General features: G+C 36.2%; 2 protein-coding genes across 3 annotated transcripts in view; one reads left to right on the top strand and one right to left on the bottom strand.

Annotated features, from left to right (window-relative positions):
• Positions 1-12196, bottom strand: part of LOC107591457 (cytosolic phospholipase A2 gamma-like) — a 26214-nt gene extending 14018 nt beyond the window's left edge. Inside the window, exons 1-15 of one of the 2 annotated variants that reach the window (XM_016280603.1) lie at positions 12153-12196; positions 10660-10755; positions 9953-9978; positions 8243-8354; positions 8001-8143; positions 7715-7916; positions 5712-5814; positions 5492-5632; positions 5090-5152; positions 4945-5001; positions 4492-4617; positions 4117-4257; positions 3416-3493; positions 3177-3331; positions 494-659 (exon numbers count right to left, since the gene is read on the bottom strand). In XM_016280603.1, the coding sequence (XP_016136089.1) occupies positions 494-659; positions 3177-3331; positions 3416-3493; positions 4117-4257; positions 4492-4617; positions 4945-5001; positions 5090-5152; positions 5492-5632; positions 5712-5814; positions 7715-7916; positions 8001-8143; positions 8243-8354; positions 9953-9978 (1513 nt within the window). In that variant the 5' untranslated portion in view covers positions 10660-10755; positions 12153-12196. The remainder of the gene's footprint in view (positions 1-493; positions 660-3176; positions 3332-3415; positions 3494-4116; positions 4258-4491; positions 4618-4944; positions 5002-5089; positions 5153-5491; positions 5633-5711; positions 5815-7714; positions 7917-8000; positions 8144-8242; positions 8355-9952; positions 9979-10659; positions 10756-12152) is intronic. The other variant, XM_016280604.1, reaches the window with a different exon arrangement.
• A 1006-nt stretch (positions 12197-13202) lies between these two features.
• Positions 13203-13724, top strand: LOC107591492 (RNA 3'-terminal phosphate cyclase-like protein). Its single transcript, XM_016280649.1, has 2 exons — positions 13203-13303; positions 13508-13724. Exons 1-2 carry the CDS (start codon positions 13203-13205, stop codon positions 13707-13709), a joined length of 303 nt encoding a protein of 100 aa, XP_016136135.1. The 3' UTR covers positions 13710-13724.
• The last annotated feature ends 4042 nt before the right edge of the window (positions 13725-17766 follow it).

Raw genomic sequence — 17766 nt, 5'->3', positions numbered from 1 at the left:
AACTCATTCGGGAGTGGTGACTTTCCACGTATTCCCAACTTCTGAGCCTGCTCGCCTGAAGTTATGGTTGATTGCTCTTCGGCTGGATATCAACACACCCTTTAACGTAAACTACGCCAGAGCGCGTACACACCTCACGCACCGGACGCCGTGTGCGCGCTCAGAGACTGTTGGACATAGTGGTGTATTAGAGGTAAAAAATGATATAAATACTGTTGGGTTTCTGGCACAAACCGATTGTTTCGTGTCTTAGGACATCAATGTGTCGTCACGAGCCGCAGGGTTTAATTTGGATTTGTCTGTGCATGTTTTTTTTTTACTCTCATAGATTTTGTTACCATTACCATGCATTATAAGACTGACAGACTGCAACGGCTGGAGTTAAAAATCTCAGTTTGTGTTCTACTGAAGAAACAAAGTCACCTACATCTTGGATGTCCTGGGGGTAAGCAGATAAACATCACATTGTTCATTTTTTATCCCTTTAACTTGCCTCCACAGTTGACCACATTAAACAGAGGGATGTGAATCACGGTTGGAGCGTTTTGGCCTTTGAACACATAGAAGTCCTTTGGTTTCTCCAGGTCTTCACTGGGAATGTTGACTTCAGGGAAAGAGATGTTTAGTTTCTTGAACCTATCAGCAGCTTCTCTCACTGTCTGCAGTGGAAACGCAACAGAATTAATTTATTGAAAGGATTAGACAGAGATTTCAGTTGAAATTTGACTTGTTATTGACTGAAATCATGAGGCTGAGATGAATGGGAATGCTAGCGGATGCTCTCTCCAGGTGTTTTAAATAAATACCAGTTAAAATGAAAACGTATGCACTTTTGTTTAAAGGGTTCATGTGAACTGAGAAACCAAAATTCTCTTGATCATTTGACACATAAGGGATCATTGTAATATAAAAACATCCTGTAAGTTTCAGAACGCAAAACTTTGTCATTAGTCTAAAAACAGCTTTTATTGAAGGCAGTCTGACAAGCTTGTGGAATGTTCTACTCTATGATGTAATAGTGTGGATAAACCCCGCCCCCGCAGAAGAAGATCAACGCCTGCTTCTACTGTCTACATCACTACCCGTTTAGCTTAGCGGATGCTCTCTCCAGGTGTTTTAAATAAATACCAGTTAAAATGAAAACGTATGCACTTTTGTTTAAAGGGTTCATGTGAACTGAGAAACCAAAATTCTCTTGATCATTTGACACATAAGGGATCATTGTAATATAAAAACATCCTGTAAGTTTCAGAACGCAAAACTTTGTCGTTAGTCTAAAAACAGCTTTTATTGAAGGCAGTCTGACAAGCTTGTGGAATGTTCTACTCTATGATGTAATAGTGTGGATAAACCCCACCCCGCAGAAGAAGATCAACGCCTGCTTCTACTGTCTACATCACTACCCGTTTAGCTCCGCCCACCGGTTCGCACATGTAGTGTTTACGAGAAGCGAACACACTGGTCTACGCAGAAACCAAACGATAAAGATGCTCTGAAGACAACAAGATGCTGTGCAGTGCCAAGATGTAGAAAAACAGAGTTTTCTTTGCATTCCCTCTGATCCCAGCGTTAGGAAAAAGTGGATGAACTTTATTTTTAATGAAGATCCAGATTGTGTAAGAACTTTGTTCACTTCATTTTAACACGGATTCGTTGACAAACAAGGAACAATTCGATAAGAGATTTTCAGAAAGCTGTGCCACCTATATTGGATCCGACAGTAATGTTGCAACACAAGCGTTACACAACTATTAGCCAATCATAGCAGTTTACTTCTGAGTCTAAAATCTGCCACACCTATTCAAACAGAGCGTTCTGATGAGGGGGATAAAAACAGCACAGAAAATAGTATATTACTTCTAAACTAGGATGTTTTTCGATGTAAAAATCTTGATAACATAAGTGGACCTCAGAGAACGGAACAAAATAAAAAACAAAGGCAGTTCATGACCTCTTTAAATAGTTTTCTTTCTTGTTGGTTTTATTGAATGAAATGATGCACCGCATTTGTAATTATCGGTCGATGTTTTTCAAGGTTAGTGTGAACTCTGGTGGTCCAATGAATGAGGATAAGCAGCAAGATTGTTCCCGTTTAGCTCATGTAGTGTTTACGAGAAGCGAACACACTGGTCTACGCAGAAACCAAACGATAAAGATGCTCTGAAGACAACAAGATGCTGTGCAGTGCCAAGATGTAGAAAAACAGAGTTTTCTTTGCATTCCCTCTGATCCCAGCGTTAGGAAAAAGTGGATGAACTTTATTTTTAATGAAGATCCAGATTGTGTAAGAACTTTGTTCACTTCATTTTAACACGGATTCGTTGACAAACAAGGAACAATTCGATAAGAGATTTTCAGAAAGCTGTGCCACCTATATTGGATCCGACAGTAATGTTGCAACACAAGCGTTACACAACTATTAGCCAATCATAGCAGTTTACTTCTGAGTCTAAAATCTGCCACACCTATTCAAACAGAGCGTTCTGATGAGGGGGATAAAAACAGCACAGAAAATAGTATATTACTTCTAAACTAGGATGTTTTTCGATGTAAAAATCTTGATAACATAAGTGGACCTCAGAGAACGGAACAAAATAAAAAACAAAGGCAGTTCATGACCTCTTTAAATAGTTTTCTTTCTTGTTGGTTTTATTGAATGAAATGATGCACCGCATTTGTAATTATCGGTCGATGTTTTTCAAGGTTAGTGTGAACTAACCAGTGAATGAGGATAAGCAGCAAGATTGTTTAAAAAAAAAAAAAATACAAATAAAAAAATCTTGTTTTGTTTTCGGTAACACTTTATTTCAATAGTCCACTTTAGACATACAGTAAGTAACTTTGCAACTACATGTCAACTAGCAGTTAGTAAAGTATTAGTAAACTGTCTGCTTAATATCTTCTAACACTTTCTTTGTCAACTTTCTACTAACCCTAAACCTACCCTAAAGGTCTACACTGAGAGTTAGTAGACATGTAGTTGCAAATTAATGAGAATTAGTTGACATGTAGTTACAAAGTTACTTGTAGTTAGTAGAATGTCTAAAGTGGACTATCGAAATAAAGTGTAACCTTGTTTTCTACTGAACAAAGAGAGAAATACAGGTTTGGAATGACAGGAGGGGGAGTGAACAATGATTGCTAGGTGATCTGTGTCTTAAAAATGCGTGCTATACCATGAAAGGATCGCCTTCACTGAAATCCAGGGAAATGATGAGGTCGATGTCTCGTTCTTTTCTCAGCACTGAGAAGTAGGGTGAGTTCAGCAGCAGCCCTGCATCTTCAAAGTCTCTCGTCTCACTTCGCAGAAGAGCGGAAGGCACGGATTCATCTGAAGGATCACAGCATCAGAGGAGTCTGTTTATTATATTATTCACATTACTGAATTTCTAGTTAACAGCAGGTCAGTTCTCACCGGTCATATTGTGGAGGAAGTTATAATTCCTGCCCCAGATCCACAGAGCCATGCATCTACAAATGCTCAAGAAAATATCTGAAATACAAATGCACAGTGGTTTCTAAACTTAGTAAATGGTTCCTATATTGTCTTTCTGGTGACTATATTTGGAGATTAATTAATAATTATAAACAATTTCTTTATGCTTTAAAAGTAGGGGGTGGCATTATAATATTGGCATTCAATGATTATGAAAACATGATAATCATGACAAAATAAAATATGATTATTGTGCCACATTTGGTTGCCTTCCTTTACAACTGTAATCTTTTATACCGTCTAAAAATATATCAAAATGAGCGTCTTGGTGTGTTCATGTAAAAACAGTCAGTTATGTGTCAGTTGTTGAGAGAGATTATTAAATCTGTTCATCATGTAAAGTGATCGTGTCTCTTCAGAAAACTCGAATTAAACCATCTAATTCATCTTGGATTTATTAATTTTTTTCTCATGGGTTTGGAACGACATGAGGGTGAGTAAATGATGAGTGAACTGTCCCTTTTTTTGCCATAATCGCACTTTACTGGTTGTCTAAAGCAAAGGTTCTTTCTTGGCTTTTTGTTGCTGATTGGAAGCTTTATTGAATCTAAAGCACTTGTTTTATGCATTAAAAATGACAATATACAAATCAAATACAATGTAAAGACAGTTCAACCTACCGAAAGGCCCCAAACTGAACTGACTCAAATAATTACATACATCCTCAGTGTATTGCTTCATATACAGTTTTGCAGCTTCTTTATCAGCGAGATTCAGTTTTTGTGTTGGAAAAATCAGCTGACTTTTGCCTCCAGCGAGGTCTGTGAAAGAGAGAAACATTACGGAGTTCTTGTGATCTGGTAATTGAAGTTCGCCTATCTTGTTTAATGACATGTTTTTGCATGTTACCTTATACAGTTTTGCGGTTTCATCTATCAGATTAAAGTTCAATAACTTTTTGATTGCCTATTCAGAAACTGAACCTTGAGAATTATCGACAGTAAGTGTTAAGCACTAAACTGGTCTCCTCGATCTGAATTCTAACACACTCTTACCGTTCAGCATTGTTCTGATGGATTGATCAAGAGCAGAAGGATCTTTGACATTTAAAACACAGAGATTCATGTCCACAAGATCCATGAGAACCTGGTACCACTTTTCTACAGGTGGGGAGTTTGGATCTTTTGAAGAAAACACACATTGAACAAACCTGAACACACTGAAAAAATGTCTTAAATGTAAGTGCTTTCCACACCCAAATTCATCATGTTCAGATATCAGGAGTTTTCCACAAGCAAGCATACACACAACATTGTCCAAAAGCCATTTAAGAGGCTTTGATTTGAAGCTAAAATGAATTTGATGACACCTCGTGATCTATTCAGTAACACTGTATGCACACACGTGCATGAGCAGTACATTTGTTACAGTATGTATTCATCTTTGTTAATAGGTCAGTTGACACACAAGATAGAACGTATCAATAAATAAAAGCAGAAATGCTTTACCTTCCTTCATTTCCTCAAACATAATTTCTTTTGTAGGTCTTGAATGTTTAAGGAAATCTGGGGGAAAAAATATATAATCATGGATTCACATGATAATGAAATGAATGTGGGCTTTAGTCAGAACTGTCTTCAAATGCAGCTGCACCTTGTATTTTTCCCCAGATGAATTCTTTACTATCTTCTCCAGCTAAAGCGCTGCCACACAGAGCTGCAGAAAACACGATTACGTTTAAAAGGGTTTACAATAAATAAAACAAAACACAATTTTTAAAGCGAAATGTGTAATATATTAGTCTAAAGCGCAGAGTTATTATTCGACCTCTTAAATTGTTGAGCATAAATGATCTGTACTTTAAATCGTTGTGTAATGAGAAGTATTATGTTGAAAAACAGCAACTCACTCTACGGTTAAAACTGCGTTAAATGATTTTTCACATTTCTAATGGTAATGTTTATATTCATGTTTTGACACATATTAACTTCGGTGATCAGTGTACATTGGTATATTGGAAATATTCATAAACTCTCATGTGACAGAGTTTGTTACCTTGCAGGTACAGCATGTCTATTTCAGCCTGGTGTTTTTTCTTTGAGCCGTTGTCAAACTGGCTGCCGAAGTTGGAGGTCTCCACAAACGCTCCAGAGAGGGAATAACCTGCTTCATGTGGACTGATCTCAAACCAGGGGTCTGCAGACAGAAAACACCTCCATACAACAGCAGACCCAAACACATTAACACTCTTTAATTCTTTCAGACAAACACAGACCTCCTCCCTCCTCCTGTTTGCTTTGCTTGTCAGTCGCTGTGTAGATGGGAAATGGGTCTTTACCGAGTTGGGACCACTTATCTGTCAGAGTGTGTTCATCAATCTGTAGGAAAAACATTTTTAAATGTATATATACACAGGTGCATCTCAAAAAATTTGAATATCGTGAAAAAGTTAATTTTTTCTTGCAACTTATTTCAAAAAGTGAAACTTTCATATATTTTAGATTCATTACATGTAAAGTAAAACATTTCAAAAGTTTTTTTGTTTTAATTTTGTTTAGCGCTTACAGCTCATGAAAGTTAAAATTCCAGTATCTCAAAATATTAGAATATCTACATTTGAGTTTCAATAAATGATCATCCCTACAGAATAAATTCCGGGTATCTCTTGTTCTTTGAAACCACAATAATGAGGTAGTCTACTGACTTGACAGTGGTCCAGAAAACAATCATCGACACCCTCCACAAAGAGGGTAAGTCTCAGAAGCTCATTACTGAAAGAGCAGCTGTTCACAGAGTGCTGTATCAAAGCATATTAAATGCAAAGTTGACTGGAAGGAAGAAATTGAGTAGGATAAGGTGCACAAGCAACAGGGATGACCGCAAGGTTGAGAATACGGTCAAGCAAAGCAGATTCAAACACTTGGGAGAGTTTCACAAGGAGTGGACTGAAGCTGGAGTCAGTGCATTAAGAGTCAGCACGCTCAGACGTCTTCAGGAAAACTTCTGAAACCGAAACCACGTCAGAAGCATCTCACCTGGGCTAAGGAGAAAAATAACTGTACTGTTGCTCAGTGCTCCAAAGTCCTCTTTTCAGATAAAAGTACGTTTTGCACTTCATTTGGAAATCAAGCTCTGGAGTCTGGACGAAGACTGGAGATTTTCCTTTAAGATATTTGTAATGACAGACTAAAAACTTTAGATTGATTAAAACAACTGAGGTTATGCATTTCTCTTGAATACATATAACCAGTGAGTACATGAAACATTATTGTACAAATACATAACCTTGTAAATTCAGCATGATTGATCATATTAATCAATAAAAAGACTTAATTTATATACCATATCTGGCTTTCTTATCAAAACGCGACAAATATTCTTTTGACTTTTTAAATGTCGAACAACTGTTTTGTTGGGGGGGGGGGAAACAAAAAAAGGTTGCGTTTTGATGAGAAAGCCAGATAGTAATGTAATAATGATAATAAAATAATAATGTAATCTGTAGTCTGTTTAATAAAGCTGCATTTAGTGCTCCTATGTGAAAATAAGTTTAGTTTTAGTCTCTTGTTTAGTTTGGTTTACTATTGCCTCAGACAATTATATAGTTCTATATAGAGTTCTTAAAGCGTGTATAGTATCTTTGTCATTTCATAATATCACATGTATATTTATCATTTTTATTTTGTTCTCTGACAGAAACCACATTTTTGTGCATATCCACACAAACCAATAAACATTGAGATCGGACATGTTCACTGCAGTTCTTTCGCACCGAAGAATCAGGCCAGCTGAGTTCCAACCATCCAACTGCGCACAGAATATCCCACACCTACATTATCCCTTAAAATGTTTGTCTGGTTTAAAATTGTTCGTTCGTCTTGCTTCCAAGCCACTTGCTTGCTATGAACGGTTTTGTTTTTTCTCTCAGATGATATCTCAGATGCTACTGTATTTCTACTCACATAAATATTTTGTGATCAGTTGTTTACTTTTGTGGCAGGTAGATGTAACAAGCTGAATATTGTTCATTCAGCCTGTTTAAATCCTAAAATGTTGGGGTAGGGGGGTTTCCCCAGTTAATTAATCTCTTTTGATCAATGTGGTCTCAGACTTTGGACCCCACTGCATGTATGTTTCCTATAACATTCTGAAGAATTTTACAGTAAGTGTTCATATGTTTCTCAAGCTTCTTGGCATCACATGATCAAATTTATTACAAATATCCCTGAATGGGATTACCATAAATCATGCAGGGTAGTGGTATGAATATTTACAGACCTCTTTCATGTATGTTGTGACGACGATCGCTGCCCAGATGTCAGTCAAGCTGAAGAAGTCTTTCCCATTGTAATATTTCTTCAGTTTGGCAAATGCGTCTCCCCAGCTGACTCCTGGTCCACTGAGTCTCTTGATGATATTGTCTTTCACGGTCTCTAGTTTGGTGGACCAGTCTGGTTCTTGGTATAAGGAGGCCATGCACCTTCAGAGAAGAACACACTGCTCTCATTTTTGACATTCAACTCAATTGAATCTCTGTGTGTGTGTTGTTTGTCAGGGTTCGTACCAGGTGGATCCAGAGACTCCGCTCAGATAAAGGATGCAGTCCAGAAGACCTGCTTTATCAAGCTGAACCAGGCATTCCAGCAAACCCACCGTAGCTCTTTGTCCTCCTCCAGAACTTAATAATGCAATGTGTGGCACTTTATTCTGAAATGCACACAGTCTGATTGTGCAAACATGCATTTGTAGGTCATTTCAAGAAAGAATTGCCAGGTAGATAGATAAATGAAGTATAAGGTGTCTGACCTGACTGCAGTGTATCTCGTGTTTCTGCAGGCTTTGAAAAACAATTTCTCTCCTTTTGACTACAAACTCCTCTTCTTTTGTATGTAGAGAGTGTGCGATTCTCACGTCACCGCTGCGTTGGCCACAAAGACAGACAAACAGACAGACCACCCTTACCAAAAAGTAGTATACTTCAAGTTTATTTTAGTAAGTATACTTAAGTAAAGTTCAAGTATACTTTATGTAGTAAGTATACAAATATCAGTGTACTAGTAGTATACTTGTAAGTGTACTATTTCAATACTCCTTGGGACTAAATTGGCCCACTTTCTAGTATATAAAAGTATACTTTTAAGTATAACAATAGTAAACTTTGAGTACACAACTAGTTTACATCAAAATGTTTAGTTTGTACTGCAACTATACTAAAAGTGAACTTAAAGGTATACTGATAGTTTTCTAATTAAATACTTGTAGTAGCATTTTTAGTACACTTTGAAGTATAGTCTCAGTAAACTACTAGTTTAGTAGTTTTATACTGCAAGTATACTCGTAAGTTTTCTTTAAGTGAACTTTACATCATACTTTAAGTATACTACTATGTCCCTATTTAGGTATTAATTTGTATATATTTTGTTACATGAATATCTGAACATACAAAACACCAAAAGAACAGGGTATCTGCTTGTAAACAAATACATTTTATTCTAGCTTCATGCATTCTTTTTTTTTTAAACACGAATGTGGATAAGTTTCATAAATAAAAAAGAAAGAAACAACATTTTGAAGAAAAAGCTGAAAAGACTATGAATTGGATTCAGAATGATAATCAAAACGTAGATAAAGTCGATCAACACCCCAAAGCTTGACAGTCATTATTTCCTCTTCATTGGACGACATTATTCCATAACGTTGCACAGTTTTGATGCCGTTTTATGTCTGATGATCGTGTTAGAATACGTGTGGAAGCATCTGTTGTTTCGGTTTCTTCTTCACTTGTGTTTTTGGGAAATTCTGTACAGAAGATGTGTACTAGCGCCAGCTACAGTATAACAATGAAAACCCGGATTCTAGGAGCACAAGCATAGCTAAAATACATTTAGACTTTTTCTAAGTGTAAGTCAAGTATACTTAAATGTCATTTTAAGTATATTTCTGAGAAGTACATAAAAAGTAGACAAAGTATACTTTCCTATGTTTTAGTTTAAAAGAAGTATACTAATAGCACACTTGAATAAACTTCTTTTTCGTAAGGGCAGTGCTGAATTTAACATCTCATACTACTACGGTGAAAGAGCAAGGTAAAATAAACATTTAATATTGTTTACGTGATTCATGTAATTCATTATTGAATGTGACGAGACAAGAAGTATTTTTCATTTTGAGCTCTCAACATGTAAACAAAACTTAATTTATGCATATTTTAAAAACAGCTCAAATTGATTACTTTACAAAAAACTTTGACTGTTTCTCTTCCTTTTTCTTTATGATCCCAAATCTTTCTTTAAATTATTAGTCCATTACCATTGGGATGTTTTGAATAAAAAGACAGCCCTCCATTCGTGGCCTTGTGCTATTTAATATACCTTTTATTTTACATTGAATACAAGTAACTCTTAAGTTTATTTTGCAGTTGTTCACAAAATGATCCAGTTTGTAACAGACATTAATTGTGTAAATAATGCAGAACAGTGATTATATATAATAAGGAATCGGAGCTGGATTACAAACCTTTCCTGGAGTTTGGATGCACTCATCTGTAAAACAAGAGTCAACATTAAAGTTAAAATAAATTTGAAAATCTTTTGATAAACTCAGGAAAAGTCATTCCTCAAATGTGACCCTGCAGCACTAAAGCAGTGTTAAGTCGCTGGGGGATATTTGTAGCAATAGCCAACAATACATTGTATGGGTCACAATTATACATTTCTCTTTTATGCCAAAAATCATTAGGATATTAAGTAAAGATCATGTTCCATGAAGATATTTAGTATGTTTCCTACCGTAAATATATCAAAACTTAATGTTTGATTAGTAATATGCATTGCTAAGAACTTCATTTGAACAACTTTAAAGATGATTTTCTCAATATTTAGATTTTTTTGCATCCTCAGATTCCAGATTTTCTAATAGTTGTATCTCAGCCAAATATTGTCCGATCCTAACAAACCATACATCAATGGAAAGCTATTATTTATTCAGCTTTCAGATGATGTATACATCTCAATTTTGAAAAATTGTCCCTTATGACTGGTTTTGTGCTCCAGGGTCAGAAATGTCAATTATTAGCCACAGTGTACATAGTCTTTAGTTTGCAGGTCATTGGTATTGGCCAAGTTTTAGTTAGAGTTCAGTTCATTCATACTATTATTGTCACTATAAATAATGACATTACGTGTTTTTAATTGCCTGTTGTAAAAGTTAACACACATACTCACTGCTCTTGATTAGTCTGGTAAAATCCTGAGATTCACAAACAACAACTCCGCTGCTGTTTTCTCTCGGATCAGGCAGAAGATGCTCTTTTATCGGCTCTGGATCATTAGGAGGGGTGGAGATGATTAACATGGACTTCAGACAACAGAAAAAAAAAAGCTTGGTGTGGTGACTTATAGTATGGTATAGTATAGAATATATATATAGTATGCATGTATGTATGAAGAGTTCATTTGCAAAAACAGATGACTCCATTTTTAACAATTTGCAAAAACCAAGTGTTTTCATTGCATTCAAATTAATCTCAATCAAACTGCAGTTGGGTTATTTTGATTAGGTTAAAAAATAACTAAAAAATACAGCCAACTAACACAATACAAACATAACATAATAAAAAAAACATGATTTTTGAAAAATCATGTTCTCTTGTTATCATTTTAAAATTATATATATAAAAAATTGCATGAAATAAAATGTTGGAATTCAAATGTTGACTGAAATATAATTTAATATTTTTAAAAGTATGATTCTCATTTCTTTTATAACTTATTCTATTTCAGCTGGTTCAAAGTCAACATTTTAATTTAGTCTATATGTCTTTGAAATTTCTCATTTTAATTTAGTTTAACTGGATGTACCAAAACACCAAATTAAAACTGAAAAAAAAATAAAAAAAGTGTGCCTTTATTAGTGCCTAATAAAAATGAAAAAAAATGACAAGACCCCATGCACAATTCCCAAAAGTTTAACTAAACTTAAAATGGAATATAACAATTTAAAATGGTTAAAACAATCATATCTCAATGATGTGTAACACATTTTGTTGCATCTAGCAACATTCTGTAACATCCAGCTTTTGATATCTTTGTACTTATTTGCTACAAATTAAAGTTCATAAATGTTTGTTTAAAACGTGTTAATTCTTTTGTCTTGTTTCCTTTAGTAAGATATATAGTGTTTATACAGAGTCAGCATAAATGGGTGCATCCCCACAAATCCAAAATATTCTTCTTTTTTTTAATGATCATTAATGCAATTCACGGAAAGATGGCAAGTTGTTATTTGTTAGACATTCTACAAATGCAGAAAAATGTATAAAAAGACATTGTATCTGTAAAATACTTAAATCAGCCAATTTAGTTTAAACCTATTTAAACTCCCTGGATTTTAATGGGGATTGTTGCGCAACTTGTCTCTACAAAATCCCCCAAACTCAAGAGGCTGGGTGAAATACTTGAAAATACTTTCACCTTTGGTAGAATGAATATAGTAATTGTCATGTTGAAACAACATCCAGCAATGCAGGGAATGAAGAGAGAGTGGCATTTTCTGACAGTTTAAGGCAATAACTTGTAAACAAAAGCAAGGCACTTGTCGGTAAAATCAAACAACACTACTCTACTACACACAACTAATCTAAACACACACACACACAACTTCAGAGGATACATAAAACATACATATAAAACTCAAACATAGAGATAGTATGGCTTACTGGTATCACTGTAAAGACAGGGCTATATATACCAAACAAAAGAGTCACATGACAAGAACCAACCAATGAGAAACAAGACACATGACTAAGTCAACCAATGAGGATGAACCAAGTAACCAACCAGAACATAACACACAAGGCTTGTTCGACTTCATGCGGCGCCGCAAAGATCGGCTGCCGCTTGACAAAAGCAATGCATTCTGGTTAGAAAATGTTTCTGACTTTAATCGACGCTGCTGCAAAGCCACTAGAAGGCAAGCCTGCAACCGTTAGCCATTAGTTCACTGACAAGCTACACAAAATCGCAGGCGATTCATACGAACTACGCAGTCAGTGAACCACGGCTCTGTAGTAAATGCCGCTCCATCTGAACGCACGTGATGGAGATTTACTACTAATCACAGGAGCGGCTTTACTGACGAGATGTGCATGACAATCGCATTCGATTTTTTGCACAGCCCTAGCTAAAGCTAACGCTTCCGGTCTGGCAGTACGAGGGAAAGGAGTCCAGAGGCCGGTTTTTTTTTTATGGATGTCAACGGAGGAGAGGCTTCACTACGCTGAATAAACAGCTTTTTAGAGGAAACGGCGTATTATTAAATGAATCGACAGCCTATCTGCTAATCTTCAACATGTTTTACACTAAATAATACTTTTGGATGTAACTGTTTTATAAGAGAAGTCCCTGACGTTTTGCGACAGGTGTGATTCGGCTTACGGCACTTCTCATGCATTCCTATGGGATCCGTAAACGGCGATTGAGTGTCGCACAACTCTGACTGAAATTCAATGACGTCAAGGCTGTAATGTGATTGGTTATTAAAGGGCACGTGGATCAAAGTTAGCCGTTACGCTTTCTCCAATAGTACGTAATACAGACCCTCTCATCTCCCTATAGTAAGACAATAGGCTTGTTTGAGATGAGCAGAATCTGCGCAGAACCGATGACCGGTGACCGAGTTATGTCCGACTTGCTCTGATGTGTGGCAAAAAACTCTAGCGACGGCGAGGCGGCTGTGTCAGATTGTGCAGTTGCTCTCCACCGACTAGATGGCCAACAGGATCGTGGACTCGGCCAGGAGCATCCTGAACAAATTCATCCCGGATATTTACATCTACACCGACCACATGAAGGGCGCCAGCTCTGGGAAGTGAGTCACTGCAGGCTGATGACTTAAAGCTGAACTGATTGTCTATAATTAAGGGATTTTTATGTGTGGGGTTTAGTTGTGAAGCAACTTCAATGACCGAGCAAACTCCCCAGTAATGGCTCGGACGCCACACTAATCTCGTGCTAGTAAGCAGCGAGTAAGAGGTTATGGTGAAGTGACTAATACACTGTGTGTTGTGTGCAGGTCTCCAGGGTTCGGTCTGACGCTGGTGGCTGAGACGGTGAACGGCACGTTTCTGGGCGCTGAGGTCGTGTCCACACCGCAGGGTCAGGGAGATCCAGTGCTGCCGGAGGACTTGGGCAGAAACTGTGCCAAACTACTGCTGGAGGAGGTCTATAGGGTGAGCAGAACCAAACACACACTTGGTTTCCATAATTTATGGTGACTCTCTATAGGCGTAATTGTTTTCATATGATCCAGTCTGTATTTTCTATCCTCTACACCAGGGGTTTTCAAGCTTTTAGGACATGCGCCCCCCCCCCAAGTTGGTCTAATTTCACTCGTGCCCCCCCCAACGGAAAACCGCGGACTTGGCAACACTGAGCATGACTGATACTCGAGCCAACTCTGCTCTAACTGTCGACTAGCTGTGGGAGTCAGATCGCCCCCTAGTGGATGGCTAAAGATTTGTTAACTCGTATTCATAAATTCTCAAGAGAAGTCTCTGAATTAACTGATGCACCCTTCTTGACAGGTGCCGGCGCCCCCCTGGGGTTGAAAACCCCTGCTCTACACTACCCCTCACTCAAAACTACAGGCATTTTTAGATTCTCAAAAAATATATTTTGTATTATTTAAAAGCTGTTTTCATTCAATCAATGAACATTTATTGGCCAAGTATGCATACCATACAAGGTCGTTTTCTGGCAGTATGAGGCATCCCAAACATAAAAAACCCACTTACAATATTACACGAGAGAGAACACAAAAAAAAAAATGGGGGACCAAAAATGCAAACAAATGTCAAGGTATACTAGGCAGGAACACACATTCACACACCTTTTTAAACAAACACACACACAGCTCAAACACACACACACACACACCTCAAACAAACACACACACACACACAGCTCAAACACACACAGCTCACACACACACACGCACCTCAAACAAACACACACACAGCTCAAACACACACACACCTCAAACAAACACACACACACCTCAAACAAACACACACACACCTCAAACACACACAGCTCACACACACACACGCACCTCAAACAAACACCCACACAGCTCAAACACACACACACACACACCTCAAACAAACACACACACAGCTCAAACACACACAGCTCACACACACACACGCACCTCAAACAAACACACACACAGCTCAAACACACACACACCTCAAACAAACACACACACAACTCAAACACACACACACACATGCATTCATACACATTTTAAACAAACACACACACTCACACAACTTTCAAATAAACACACACACATACACACTCAAACACACACACACACATTAAATAAATATTTGTATTAAAAAAAAAAACTTTTTTATGAAAACTAACATATTTACTGAAGTAAATAAAAGAACAACAAATTAGTCTTTTTTTGTAAAGTGTGACCAGATATTTGAATGTTGATTAATTTTAATTAAACTGAAGTTTGTAAGTCCTGCATCATTAGCGGTGTCACTAGAGTTTTTGTTTGAATGGCAGACAGAGACATGACATCATTAATTCAACCAATGGGTTGATTTGGGGGCGGGGCTACTTGTTTGTTTGACCAATGACAGATGAAGGGGGTGTTTTAAACTTTAACAAAGTTCTACGGTCTGATCATTACTCTGAAAAGTGTTTGTCTGCTCACATTTTCTATTGGATAGAAAGAGTCTTAATCGAAGCGCGGTTTGGCTTGTTTACACTGTCCTGGTGCAGAGGCATGCTGGGAAATAGATGCTTGTCTGTCACATCTCATTATGAGAGGTCTGAGGTTGTTGTATGAGAAAGTTTGTGTTTGTGATTGAGAACGAGTGAGGCCGCAGCGATTAGATCCGCTCTGCTAAAGGGGATTACAGCCGTCTAACCGTAATCCACTGTAACTCACTGTACAGACACCAGATAAACACTCAGCATACGCTCCCTTCATAGTGTGCACACGGGTCTCTCTCGCTGTGAGGCATGTGACGTGAGTTAAAATGGGCTGATTCTGTGTTCTGGGTGGCAGGGGTGTTATAGGGTGTCTTTTTAGGGCTGTTAATATTTGAAGGCGCTGGCTGATTGCACACAACAGCCACTGCGTGCATGCATGCATGTGTGTGTGTGTGTGTTTGGTGTGTGTGTGTGTGTGTGTGTGTGTGTGTGTGTGTGTGTGTGTGTGTGTGTGTGTGTGTGTGTGTGTGTGTGTGTTTGTGTTGAGGTTAATCAGTAGCTGGTGGTCGGTCTCTGTAGTAAACAGCTCCTGAATGCAGACTAGTTCTGATTGTGCTGCAGTTGGATGAACTGGGAAAACATGATGTGAGTTTATGCTCTCTCTTTACGAATTCAAAAATGTAGATTTATTTAGTTTTTAAATGGAAAAAGAGGTTTAATTACCATCTGCATGTTCAGCGTGTTTTGTTTTTTATGCACTTCAGTGAATGCATTTTTAAAACATTCAGTACTGTGCTAATATTAAGGGGAAATTATTTTAATATATTATATTCATTAAGAAAACCTTGTTTATGTCATGTCACTGCTAGGCTTGTTTTACGCTTATTTCTTTCTTTGGTAATTATGTTTGTATTTTATATTATTACGGAAAACATGATGTGAGTTTATGCTCTCTCTTTACGAATTCAAAAAGGTAGATTTATTTAGTTTTTAAATGGAAAAAGAGGTTTAATTACCATCTGCATGTTCAGCGTGTTTTGTTTTTTATGCACTTCAGTGAATGCATTTTTAAAACATTCAGTACTGTGCTAATATTAAGGGGAAATTATTTTAATATATTATATTCATTAAGAAAACCTTGTTTGTTATGTCACTGCTAGGCTTGTTTTACGCTTATTTCTTTCTTTGGTAATTATGTTTGTATTTTATATTATTAGTAGTTTATTTTGTATATTTATATTTTTTTATTACTATTTTATATAATTTTATTTACATTTTAATTTCTTTGATTTTGCACATGAAATGCATAACTAAGTAGTTTGTTATTAGTAGGGCTGTCACGAGAACTATTTTTTGTTGTGCGATCTATTTTGTATATTTATATTTTTTTATTACTATTTTATATAATTTTATTTACATTTTAATTTCTTTGATTTTGCACATGAAATGCATAACTAAGTAGTTTGTTATTAGTAGGGCTGTCACGAGAACTACTTTTTGTTGTGCGATCTATTGCACCAAAATTAATTGCGATATGATATTATTGAACAGCTCCTGAATGCAGACTAGTTCTGATTGTGCTGCAGTTGGATGAACTGGGAAAACATGATGTGAGTTTATGCTCTCTCTTTACGAATTCAAAAAGGTAGATTTATTTAGTTTTTAAATGGAAAAAGAGGTTTAATTACCATCTGCATGTTCAGCGTGTTTTGTTTTTTATGCACTTCAGTGAATGCATTTTTAAAACATTCAGTACTGTGCTAATATTAAGGGGAAATTATTTTAATATATTATATTCATTAAGAAAACCTTGTTTGTTATGTCACTGCTAGGCTTGTTTTACGCTTATTTCTTTCTTTGGTAATTATGTTTGTATTTTATATTATTAGTAGTTTATTTTGTATATTTATATTTTTTTATTACTATTTTATATAATTTTATTTACATTTTAATTTCTTTGATTTTGCACATGAAATGCATAACTAAGTAGTTTGTTATTAGTAGGGCTGTCACGAGAACTATTTTTTGTTGTGCGATCTATTGCACCAAAATTAATTGCGATAAATGATATTATTGCCATTTTAAGACCATTTTATGCCACTGATTAATGACAGTAGGACAATATAATAGCATAACAATGCAAGTACACTCTTTCAAATAACAAAAATGTGTATATAAGATAAAGAATATTTAGACATTGGAATCGGAATGTGAAAAAAGATATCCTAAATAAATAAAAATAATTAATAATAAATTAGGGATGCAATGATACCATTTTTTTTAGAACCAATCCGATCCGATACTGAAAATTCTGAGTATCGGTCAATACAGATACCGATCCGATACCAGCACATTTATTTTAAATCAATGTAGAGTTAATGTACTTCTGTGTGTTGACCTGATCGTCACTTCTTTTGTGTGTTAAACACAATCTACTAAATATAGACAACTTAATTTGAATACAAAATAACAAATAAAAAATATATATAATCGTAATCTATGAAAATAATACTATTATAAACTAGGTTAGGTTATTCTAGAAAAATCAATTGTAAACATTTACTGAAATGACATTAGTGGGGAACAAATAAAAGTGAATAA

The sequence above is a fragment of the Sinocyclocheilus grahami genome, unplaced genomic scaffold (assembly GCF_001515645.1).
Source record: "Sinocyclocheilus grahami isolate Dianchi unplaced genomic scaffold, SAMN03320097.WGS_v1.1 scaffold142.1, whole genome shotgun sequence".
NCBI classification, from domain to species: Eukaryota; Metazoa; Chordata; class Actinopteri; order Cypriniformes; family Cyprinidae; genus Sinocyclocheilus; species Sinocyclocheilus grahami.
The sequence above is the reverse complement of the archived record's forward strand: the minus strand, read 5'-3'. Positions and strand labels throughout refer to the sequence as shown.